Source organism: Alnus glutinosa, chromosome 12 (assembly GCF_958979055.1).
Source record: "Alnus glutinosa chromosome 12, dhAlnGlut1.1, whole genome shotgun sequence".
Taxonomy (NCBI): domain Eukaryota; kingdom Viridiplantae; phylum Streptophyta; class Magnoliopsida; order Fagales; family Betulaceae; genus Alnus; species Alnus glutinosa.
Window position 1 is genome coordinate 22,767,049 of NC_084897.1, and position 11,827 is coordinate 22,778,875.

The 11,827-nt window shown below is 35.5% G+C and overlaps 1 protein-coding gene and 1 pseudogene across 1 annotated transcript; both read left to right on the forward strand.

Annotated features, from left to right (window-relative positions):
* Nucleotides 1-604: 604 nt before the first annotated feature.
* Nucleotides 605-993, forward strand: LOC133852675 (small ribosomal subunit protein eS7-like; annotated as a pseudogene).
* Nucleotides 994-7,712: 6,719 nt separating this feature from the next.
* LOC133852001 (polygalacturonase At1g48100-like) lies at nucleotides 7,713-11,176 on the forward strand. Its single transcript, XM_062288653.1, has 5 exons — nucleotides 7,713-8,159; nucleotides 8,293-8,463; nucleotides 9,638-9,845; nucleotides 9,931-10,012; nucleotides 10,571-11,176. Exons 1-5 carry the CDS (start codon nucleotides 7,818-7,820, stop codon nucleotides 11,088-11,090), a joined length of 1,323 nt encoding a protein of 440 aa, XP_062144637.1. The 5' UTR covers nucleotides 7,713-7,817; the 3' UTR covers nucleotides 11,091-11,176.
* Nucleotides 11,177-11,827: the final 651 nt, after the last annotated feature.

Sequence of the window (11,827 nt, forward strand, 5' to 3'; positions counted from 1 at the left end):
AGAAAAATTCTAGAAGTTACATTTATAAAGTTTTAATGAGATCTCACAGTGTAATATATATATATATATTTTTTTCAAATCTATAAAGATACAACATTCGTTTTAAAATAAATAAATAATTTGACATTTACGAAATTCTATCAATTATTTTTATTTTATTTTTACTATATTAAAACTACACATCGCTGCGTGTAAAAAACCATAGCAGCCACCTAACAATAAATTCCTAGCTTTATAAATATATATGGAAAAAATACAATTTAGCCTCCCAACTACCATCGATTTTTCGGATGGCCCCCGAACTACCAATGCTTGCATTCCGATCCCCCAAATTACCAACTATTTAATTTTTGATCTAATCCGTCAGTTTGTGCCGTTTAAGTTGATGAAAAATACGCATGTGCTGCACACGTGACCTTTAAGGAAATAAAAACCCGAAAATGCCCTTCACTTTCAACCTCCAAACAGGCCAAACTCCCTCCGTTTTTCTCCGAAGACTCGATCGGCCCTCTTGCCGGAGTGCTGACTCAATGTCCGGCAAGTGAATCACCTCCAGCGCCTTGATCTCATGAATCGGCCAGGTCCAGGACCTCGCCGAGAAAGACAATTGGTCTGTCAAGATGTACTCTTCAAGGAGGAAAATCCAGAAAGACAATGATGTTGAGCCCATTGAATTTGAGGATGCCGTTGCACAGTACCTATTTGATTTGGAGAACACCAATAAGGAGCTAAAAAGTGACTTGAAAGATCTCTACATCAATTCAGCAATTCGGATGGATATTTCTGGAAACCACAAAGCAGTGGTGAAGTCCTTCCGCAAGATTCATCCTCGCCTTGTCAGGGAACTGGAGAAAAAATTCAGTGGCAATTAAAGATGTTGTTTTGCTTGCTACCCGCAGGATCGTACGACCACCAAAGAAAGGATCTGCCGCTCAGAGACCACGCTCCCGCACAAATCAGAAAGGTGAACAAACCTCTATTTTGGTTGGGTAAAACAGGGGTGAATAGAGGTCCTGGATCTCTCTATCTTTCTCCCACAGCAAACTCATTCCAGATCTCTCCTTCTCTCTCCCTGGTTCTTGTCCATTTTCCTTGTGCCAATGGCACTAAAAATCACACTCTTGCAGCTACAGTCTTGCCCATGGGATCTCTTCTCTTCAATGGCAGCACCGAATTATTGTACATGGGATCTCTTCTCTCAAGGAACCAAGACACACGTTTTCTTTAACTCACAACGGGCAGCAACGTGAAACTTGGGAGCCGATTTTATTTCCATGCAAAACCCATGCAGCACCGAATCACTAGTTTGTTAGAGAGCTCTTTGCAGCCTTCTCTGCGCCTTCTCTTGTTGTGTAGGTTACAAAAGCGCAAGCTCATAGGGGCACCATCCTTATGGATTCGATTTCACCATAAGCATAGAAGTTATCCCTCAGTAGCTCAGTGACCCTTTCATTAAACCCACCAACGTAAATGATCTTTAATGCTCTCATCGTCAGGAGGCTCCAGAGAAGGCATCTCTCCTGCTTTGTTGAGTAGCTTCAGTGCAACCGGATCATTCACTCTGCATTTTTTAAAAGATCAGCCCAATTATAAATGCAACATCCGTGTAAGGTTTATGCATCGCATGCTCACGTAACAGATGTATATCTGTTTAAGTGTGCAAGTGCACTCATTTGTAAAAAGCATATATGAAAGTGATTTGTTGCCAGCTTTGGCATTAGGCACAGCAGGGAATTGGAATACAGTAGAAAACTAAAAAACTATTGGGCACAAAGAAAGTTGATATCACATTCAAAACTCAAAAAAAAAAAATACAAACAAATGCGGCTGACAAATGGCTAACCATACAAAAAAGATGGCAGACTACTTTGGCATGGACAATTTATCAGTTTTATTTATTACTGGGGACCTTCAACCCATATTAACTTCCCGGTATGATTCGACCCGGATGTCTGTCATTGTTATTTGGTTTTTCAGTTACTAAAATCCCCCCTTAACTTTGCCTTTTGACAGTTAGAAAATAATCAAGTAGAAGTGGAAGAAATGAAGAAGATGAGCCGGCAGGAGTTTGTTGCTCACTTCATGAGGAGGTAAAAACTATCATGCATGCATGCATGGCACTAGTAACACCTCCTAGTGCTCCACCATCCACATGTCCTGATCCAGCCGCCCACTCAACACGTCTTCCATACGTGTTCCATCCAGCCATGAGGATTCTCTTAGAACTTCAATCAATGGAGCTGAGCCCCACATATGTCCCCCACCTAATGACCTTGCAGCTCCCATTAGGCCATCACTTGAGCTCCCATCATTGACATGATCACTTGGGGAATGGACACCACAGCGCGCTAGCAATCTCTGTAGAATGGGCCTTGGCGGAGCTAATCAAGAACCCAAGGGTGCAACACAAGGCTCAGGAGGAGCTAGACAGTATTATCGACCTGTTCTTCAGTGTTCCTGTCATCCTGCAAGTGAAACAACCTGTTCACTTTCACTTGTTCTTCAGGTTGTTTCACTTTCACTTGTTTCACTGCAAGTGAAAGAACAGGTTGAAACACAAGGTGCAATGCGTGATAACAGAAGCCGATTTTACTACCCTCCCATACCTACAATGTGAAGCCAAACAGTCGCTACGGTTGCACCCACAACTACTACACAATCCGGGGAGAAGTGGACCGGATCGTGCGGGCGACGAGTTCCAGTTCGGCTCAGAGTACTCGTTCCCATGTTCGGTCGAGACGGGCTGGTGGCGAAGAGCATGTTTATGGGTTCAGAGGAGACGCGGTACGGGGACGAAGTACCGTCAAGGACTCAAGGTGAAGCAGATCTATTGTGATCTAGAATGGCATTTTTCGTAATATTGTGGTCTTATACCACTAAGTACCGTGTTATTTTTTCATACGACAATTTAGTAATTTTATGTTTAAAAAAGAAGGGCATTTTGGATTTTTTGGGTCCTTTAGAGTCATATGCACGGCACATGTGGTGTTTTCCATCCATATTGACGGGAAACACTGACGAAAGGGACCATTTTCAAAAGAGTTGATAATTTGAGGAGTTGAAATGTAAGCATTGATAATTTAGGGTGTTATTCAGATAATTGATGATAATTGAAGAGGCTCAATTGTATTTTTTCCAATATATATTTTTGTCATCACCTTCTCCACACCTCAACTATTTTTCAAGCCGCAGCTCTCGATCTCTTTTACAACAATTTCGGTTCTCTCTCGATCGGTAGATGAGATGTGTTTTGTTCTTGTTCTTCTTTGGTTCTTTTCTTCTCTATTTCAGCTTCTTTTCTATAGAGATGTCACATGATTTTTTTTGCTGTGTTTCTCTTCTCTTTCTTTTTCTTTGATTACTAACCACAGCAGGCCTTCAACTTTATTATTTGATTTATTCTTTTATCTTCGTTTATTTCTTTGTTTTCTGTGGCATGGTTATTCTTCTTTTCTTTTTCTTTTTTTCCTTTCCTCGCAGCACCGTATAACAGGTTTTTAGGATTTGTTTTTCTGACTTGTCACCTTTTTCTTTTCTATTTTCCTTTCAATTGCTCTAATCAAGAATACCCTTTTTATTTTCCTTCTTTTTTTGCCCATGTCTCTTGCACGTCCCTGTAGCAGTGACAACTATTGTTTTTCTTTTCTTCTTCTTTTCCTTTTTCTTTGCTTACTTCTACTCATTTTCTGTTTCCTTTTTCTATTTATCATAGTACGTACCGCACGACTTGATTTTATTTTTTCTTGGCTTTTGTTCTTTCTTTTCTGTGGCAGGAATAGTCCTAATTAATTTTCTTGATTGTTATTCCTTCTTTCACCCCCCCCCCCCCCCCCCCCCCCCCTTTTTTTTTTTTTTTTTTTTTTTTTTTCTTCCCTTTTACCTATGTGAGTAATAGAGAAGAGTCAAACATTTCATTATTATAGAACAAATCTATCAATTTCGGTCCTAAGGGTGATGAGAAGAGTCATAGATGGTCTTTTGTATTTTCTTGATAATTTTATATTATGGATTTATGGAGCTACTTTATCAAATAATAATATTTTAGTATCTTAATTATAATATCTTTTTTCTTGATTTTGACTAGAACAAATAATATTCTTTTAATAACATTTTTACAGTAAACTAATATCACGTTTTATCATGAATATTATATAAGAGTTTTCATGAAACCCAAAACATACACACCTAAATATTGTTTAATAATTTTCTAATAACTATAAAATATATATAATCGTAATATAGGTAAAGATCAAAAAACCGAGATGCGTTAGATCCGATTCTTATTAAGATTTGCATTCTAGCTCAGGGTTGACGAAGTTAAGTTTTATCGATACAGGTGGCTAATATTTCAGATCAATCTTTTAGGAGTAGTATTGAGGTAAGAGAATTTTCTACCCTTTCTAAAATTGTTTTGTGTTATACCGTTTTATTCATTATTTCTAGCAAATTTATGTATAAATATCATCTTTATATATTGTCAGTTTTATTGCTTGCATGAGAAATTTTTAATTGTTTTTGAAGTGAAACTATTGATGAAAACTGGTATTCTTGAAACCAGTATTGTTGAGAAGAGTCTTAATCATGATATATTTTCTAGTTATAATAAATTTATATTTCACTACGAAAAAAGAAAAGAAAAGAAAAAAAAGCAAATTCAAACCGTCCAGAAATGCAGAAAAACCGTCTGGAATCAATTCCATATGGTTTTTTCTGGACGGTTTAAAACCATATAGAATATAATGTAGCTATATGAATTTTTGGACTGTTTGGATAAAACTGTCTGGAATTCCAGACAGTTTGGCCCAAATCGTCCATAACTAATTCGATCTGGACAGTTTGAGACCAAACCGTTGAGATTTATGTTTATATATATAATTTTATAATGATATTAATTATTTTGTTTAGGGTTTAGGTGCCTCCGGATCGATCGACAAACGACGATTTCGAAGACTACGAGTGGATCGTCTATAGTTGGTGGATCCGAATCGAGGGATAAAGCCTGGCTTGCATTTTCCAGTCTCTCGGCTCCGGCAACTGCAAATGCTGCTCTCTCGTCTGTAGTCGGTGGATCTGGATTGAGGGACAAAGCCGTCACCGTCTCTCCCTCAACGCCCAATCAGATCTCCTCCTTGTGATTCCTTCCCTCTTCTCCCGATTCGATGCCGTCACCAAACTCGCCCTGAAATGCAACCGTAGATTCACGAGCATCGACGACGACGCGCTCATCAACATTCATATCAATACCTAATATCAATGCCACATCATTAAGCGTCAAGTTATCTAAATTAATAAACAAAAATCATCTTCTTCGTCATCTTAATCTTCTAGATTTTAGCATTAAATGAAAAACCGTTAACTTTGATGCTGACATGGACATTGTCAAGGACGGAGGGAAGGGAGGGCTGACAGGGGCCAGGGTCGGCAAGGGCCAAGCCCCCCCTCCCAAATTTCCTAAAAAAAATAAAATTTATAAGGTTGGAAATTTTTTTTTTTCTAAAAAATAAAAAAAATATAAGGTAAAAAATAAAAATTTTACCTACTGGCCCCTACGAAAAAAAATATTTTGGTCACTAGCCCTTGCCCATAAGAACTTTTGGCTTCATCCCTAGACATTGACATTGTATTGGGTACTAACATGAACTCTAGAGTGTCAAATGAACACATTTGACAAATAAAAAATTGTTAATTTTAACAGTAAAGTAATAAAGGGATCGATTTGAAATTTGTGTAAAACCTAAGGACCTTATTTTTTAAATTGAAAACTTAATGAGTAAATCAAAGTCCGATGAAAATTTAAGGACTAAATATAATTTTTCCCTTTAGATGCTAACTAATTGCATCTAAATATTTCCCGTAGAAAATAAATAAATATTTCTCTCATTCTTCGTAAGAATAAATATTCCCCATTTTGAGGAATGGGTTCCCAAGATTAATAAAAAAACTAATCAAATAACATAACATCTATTTCATTCCACAGCTCCATTCCGGATATATACCAAACGTTTCTAAACAATATGCAACAACTTCCATCTATAATCCGATGGGCTGAAATTTTGTAAAAAGAAAACAACAACTTATAATCTTTTAATTTTATTTAGTGAAATTTGCTGATAAGATTGAAAACTTTGCCGAGGGGGGGAAGTACTGTTTTAAGTCAAGTGTGGGTAAAAACAAAATTAGTGTTTATTTGTTAATTTAAATTCATGATCTCTTCTTACAATTCGGCCTATAATCAAAATTAACATATTAATTGGCTCCGGTTTTTAAGGTAAACAGAAATTAGCTACAGATTAGTTTGTAAGAATTAACTACTACAAATTAGTCTAATAAAGTGACATGTCTTATTAATGTTTAAAAAAAAACACTTAAGAAACACATGTTATTAAAAAACATGTAATTATCATATGCTAAAAGACACATGTCACTTTATGAAAGTCGTTTGCAAGAATTAGCTACAATTAATATTTTATAGCCTAAGGGTTAAATTTCTGAAAAAAAAATTAATATAATGAAGCATTGAAGCAGAACAAGCTTCATGCATGTGTAAGATTTGGAAAGTTAATTTTTGCTATAATAAAAATTAACTCGTTTTATCTTCGTACTTTCCCTGGCCTCTTGGTGATCGAGGTCGTTTATCAACATTAATTTTTGCTTAATTGCTGGCCCATGAAGGCGTTATTTGGTTGTATTAAATTATTAATTAGCTGGGCGATCATCTAGGTAAATGGTTTCCTAATCAATATAATATACAAAAACCCAAAATAACCCAGAAATATTTTATATTTTCTTTTTCTAACTGGGTTTGTTAGGATTTCAACTCGTAATAATTAGAATAAAAAAAAAATAAATAAATAACTTCACTTAAGAGTACCGAATTATCGCCTTATTTGACATAAGGGTATTGCCTTCAAAATGTCTCGAACTAATGTATCTAATTTTTTAAAACGTCTCAATTATAGATACTCCGTTAGGATTTGCGGTTAAGTTTTGCTTGGTAGGTCGGGAATCCTCGGCTTGTCGTGTTCTATATATCAAAATCGAGATATTGTATAGTTGTACTCAGTAAAAATTTGTAAAAATTGAAGCACGATAATTTACCGAAAATTTCCTATATGCATTAATTCATAGGTTTCATCGTTCCCATCACTTCTAGATTAATGGTTAGGCCTGAATTATATAATATAATGGAGCTCCTAATAAAAATGAAATGTGTTCTTAATTATTAATTAAACTAAAATTGAATTATTCAATTAAAGTAAAGAAGTACCTTGGAATTCATAAGGGATTTACTTGTCCATATATGTATCGGAACAAAAATATCATTGATTCGTCGATTCCCAAAAATAAAGAAATAAGTGAAGTTCCATTATTTATTTATATATTCTAGAGCATTCCATTAATTATGTATTAACGTTCTAACAAAAATACTAGGAGACACCTCTCACGAGAACCTATCACCGATGAAAGACAATCCACATGTCATTTCGAACTTCCAAAAATGGCCAGCTTGCTTCACCTACATCATTTGTACATACCTTTTAACTAATGATAGACAAAAATAAAAAATAAAATAAAATAAAAACTGTCAAAATTCTAAGCTGCTTTAAAATGATAGACATTAACTGTCAACTTCTTTTAAGAATCAATGTCAAAATATGGTGGGAATTAGGGGTTTGTACTTTAGCAAAAAGACCTTCTTATGGTGTAGATACTTTGTTCTATAAACACCCAACCATTTACAACTCCTTTTGCTCATATTTAGTGAAGAAGCTAGCATGCATGTACTCTAATTAATTAATCTAAGGCAAAGCTAAAACATGAAATCCTCTTGGGTTCTTAATACTCTGTTTGTCTTTGTCATTTTAGTTTTCTTCTTCCTTTTTGTTCAGGGAAAACTTCCTAGTTCCACAAAACACAGACAACTGCAGGCATTATCTCGGAAATCAAAACCAGGTTCTAAAACTACTGTCGTTTTCAACGTACTTTCCTTTGGAGCTGTCGGGAATGGTATCACTGACGACTCCCAAGCATTCAACAAGGCTTGGGATTCTGCTTGCCAATCCAAAAAGTCTGCACTTCTTCTTGTTCCTGCTAAATACTCCTTCATGATACAAGCTACAATTTTCAGGGGGCCTTGTAAATCCCGTCTCATCTTTCAGGTTCTGCATGTTCATATATATGTTTTTAAGCTGATATTTCCTTTAAAGCCAGTTGATTGTTAAAAGAAAGAAGATACATTTTCCTCTTTGAGATCGAAAAACTCACTTTCTTTTTGGCTGGATAATTTTGAAGATTGATGGAGCTCTTATGGCACCTGATGGACCCAAAGCATGGAAACAAAAAAATGGTAAGCTAGACAGCTGGGTGGTCTTCCAAAGTATCACTGGAATGTCATTGCAAGGAGATGGCCTAATAGATGGGAGAGGAGAAAAATGGTGGAATCTTCACAAGAGACCTGAAAAAGTAAGCAATTTTAAGGGAAAAATTCCACCCCTCAATTGTCGCCGTTGCTTTTGCAATTACCCGCATAAACTTTATAAACTCTCAATTTATTATATTCATTTTTCAATTATTTTCAATTTCACCCCTCTGTTTGATTTTTCGTTAATTGATCCTGTCAAAATTTTCAAAATATCTTTTTTTTTTTAAATATATAATTCAAAGATTCAGGCATGAATATTTTTGTAAATTCCGTTAAATCCTAATCAATGCCTAAACCTTGAATTTTTTTTCTTTTCTTTTTTTTTTCGCTAAAAAAAGAGAGGATTATTTTGAAAATTTGATACCAATCTGTTAGAATTTAACTGAATATCCTAACGGAGTGGCAAAATTGAAAAAAAATTGAAAGATGAATACACTAGATTGAAAGTTTCTGAAATTTAAAAGGCTAATTACAAATGTGATATATAGATGTCCAGGAGTGTTAAAGTAATTAGTTTTAACTTTTAACCTTAGATTTATGAGCTTATATATATTGACATACCATATCAATGAAATGAGGAGAAACTTCACTTGTAACTTTCAAAGAATTTTCTTCTTCTTCTTCTTCTTTTTTTTTTTTTTTTTTTTAATGTCCACACAAGAGGGAGATGAGAATTCAAACTAGTAACATCTGCTTCATGAAGCGTGGTTCACAGCCGATTGAACTACTCATTGAGGACATTTATGAAGTATTATTGGTTTTGTAATAATAATTTTAAACTTTTAATTTTTGCAATGTCGGTATTCCAAGAATTAACTAATTTTAATTTCATCTTTATTTTTTTTTGGTTAAAATGCCCAAAATACCCCTTATTATTATTATTATTATTTATTTTTTAAAAAGTGAAAATTATGGTGACCCAGCCACGGCAAGCCGTAGGTGAGTCCAGATGATCCACAACTGGTCGTGGGTCACTAGAACTTTCACCTTTTTCACTGGAGTATTTTGGACATGTCAACAAAAAATTGGTGAAATTAAAAGGAAAGAATTCTTACAATACCTACATTACAAAAATTAAAAGTTTGAGGTTATCATTGCAAAACTGCTGGTACTTAATTGCGGGCAAGTGAACATGAGGGAGTAATCTTTTAGCAAAGGGATCGGAAGCTTAATTTGATAGAAACATTTTCATATATTGAATTCAAACAAATGCAGGCGATAAGTTTCGACTTTAGTTTCGAGTTGACGATACGAGGAGTGAGAGTTGAGAACAGCCCCAAGTTTCACATGGCGTTCAATATGTGCAAAAACGTGCATGTAGAAAGGATTAGCATAAAAGCACCTGCAAATAGTCCCAACACAGACGGAATTCACTTGGAGAAGACGAACAATCTGAAAATATACAATTCATTCATATCCTCTGGTATGCAATTATTAACTCCTCGATCAATTCTTTCCATGATTCTGGCAAGTTTACTCTGTTCGATCGGGTGAATGCTTTGATTCAGGTGATGATTGCATATCGATTGGAACCGGTTGTCATAATGTGGATATAAGGAATGTTACATGCGGTCCAAGTCATGGAATTAGGTACATTCAGTACAGCTTTAGTTATATATATGACTAAATTTCTTTGGCCGAAAATAATCTATCGCTTGAGATTTGAAAATGTAATTATTTGCGTTTTCAAATCGCAATTTTTTTTTAAAAAACTCAATCTCAAAAAATTTATTTTCTGTGATATGATTTAAAATCGCACTTTCAGTGTATGAAATCATAGTGCCAAACGCACCTTTAATAGTAGAGTTCAATAGTTACCAAGCAGCTAGCCTAGATGTTGATGCAGATTTTTGGACGACCGAATTAGCGATAGGTCACCTACAAAATAAAGAAAAAACTTTCAGGGGTAACGCCGGCCAATGGGGGGCCGACAGGAAACCCTCCGATGCTTAAGTTAGCTATTATTTTTTGAAGAGAAAACTAAATAGAAAGTTTACGTATCCAATTTTATGGGGAGGTTCTTAGTCCAAAATGGCAACATCGGTGTCCATGGCGCATTATTTTGCTATCTTGTTAATCGTATTAATGGCCATTTGATCGATCAGTATGTGTCTGACTGAATCCTTTTACCTATATATATATATGCAGCATCGGCAGTCTTGGCAGAGATAAATCCCGAGCCTGCGTTTCAAACATCACAGTGAGTGACTCAGTCATCAAACACTCCACCAATGGCGTTCGGATCAAAACATGGCAAGGTGGGTCGGGCGCCGTGTCCAAAATAACCTTCCAAAACATCAAAATGGACACGGTTCTAAACCCTATTATCATAGACCAATTCTACTGCCTCGACAACATGTGCCCCAATCAAACTTCTGCGCTCTCCATTTCTGACGTGTCATACAAATCCATACGTGGCACTTATGATGTCAGCGGCCCGCCTGTCCACATTGCTTGCAGTGATTCAGTGCCATGCAGAAATGTTACACTTTCAGGGGTGCAGTTGCGTCCTGCCCAAGGAAAGAGTCTGTTGAAACCATTTTGCTGGGAAGCTTATGGCAGTATATATACACATCCAAGCAGTACTCTTCCACCAGTTTCCTGTCTGTTGAATGGACCTCCGAAGAAGATAGCAAAATTTGATGTTGATCATCATTCTCAGTGTTAAACAGTAAGGAATATATATATAATTGTTTATGTCGCGAATAATATTTTGAGAGTGGATCACGTATATGCAGAAAAGAAAACTTTAATTCTGACTTGTTATATTTTATATTTGGTTGATATTGAAATATTCTCTATTTACAAGTTAATTTCAATCAAATATTGAGATTATAATCAAATTATAGAGATTTGATTACCATATTTGTACTTACTCTATATCTAATAAATAGAAACCTTTGTTTTGTAAAAAACTAGTCAATGAGCACATTATACGTAGCCTTTTAGGACTAATTCAGAATGATGAACGTAAATATCTAACACTACACCACCCATAATATTTTGTGTTTTTTTTTTTTTTTTTTTTTTTTTTTTTTTTTCCTTATTTTAGATTTCTACGCAAATCTTATCACCGGCCACTTAAGACAAACATTGTCAAAAAGTGGGTGGCAGGAGAATACTAAGAGAATAAAAGTGGGTGAAAGATTTTTTTTTTTTTTTTTTTTGTTAGAACTTTCATTAAGCAAACAGGAACAAGTACAAATCACCACCAAATTGGTGTATACAGAGCAACACCATTAAGGTGTAAACCCCAAACTGAGCCAAGCTCGAACCAATACAACAATGGAGAGAAAAACACCCAAACCAAAACAACAACCAGAAGAAGAACGCCTCCTATAAGACATCCCACCAATATCAACCACCAAATTCATTGGACGCCACCGATCAACGGCAAAAGGAACG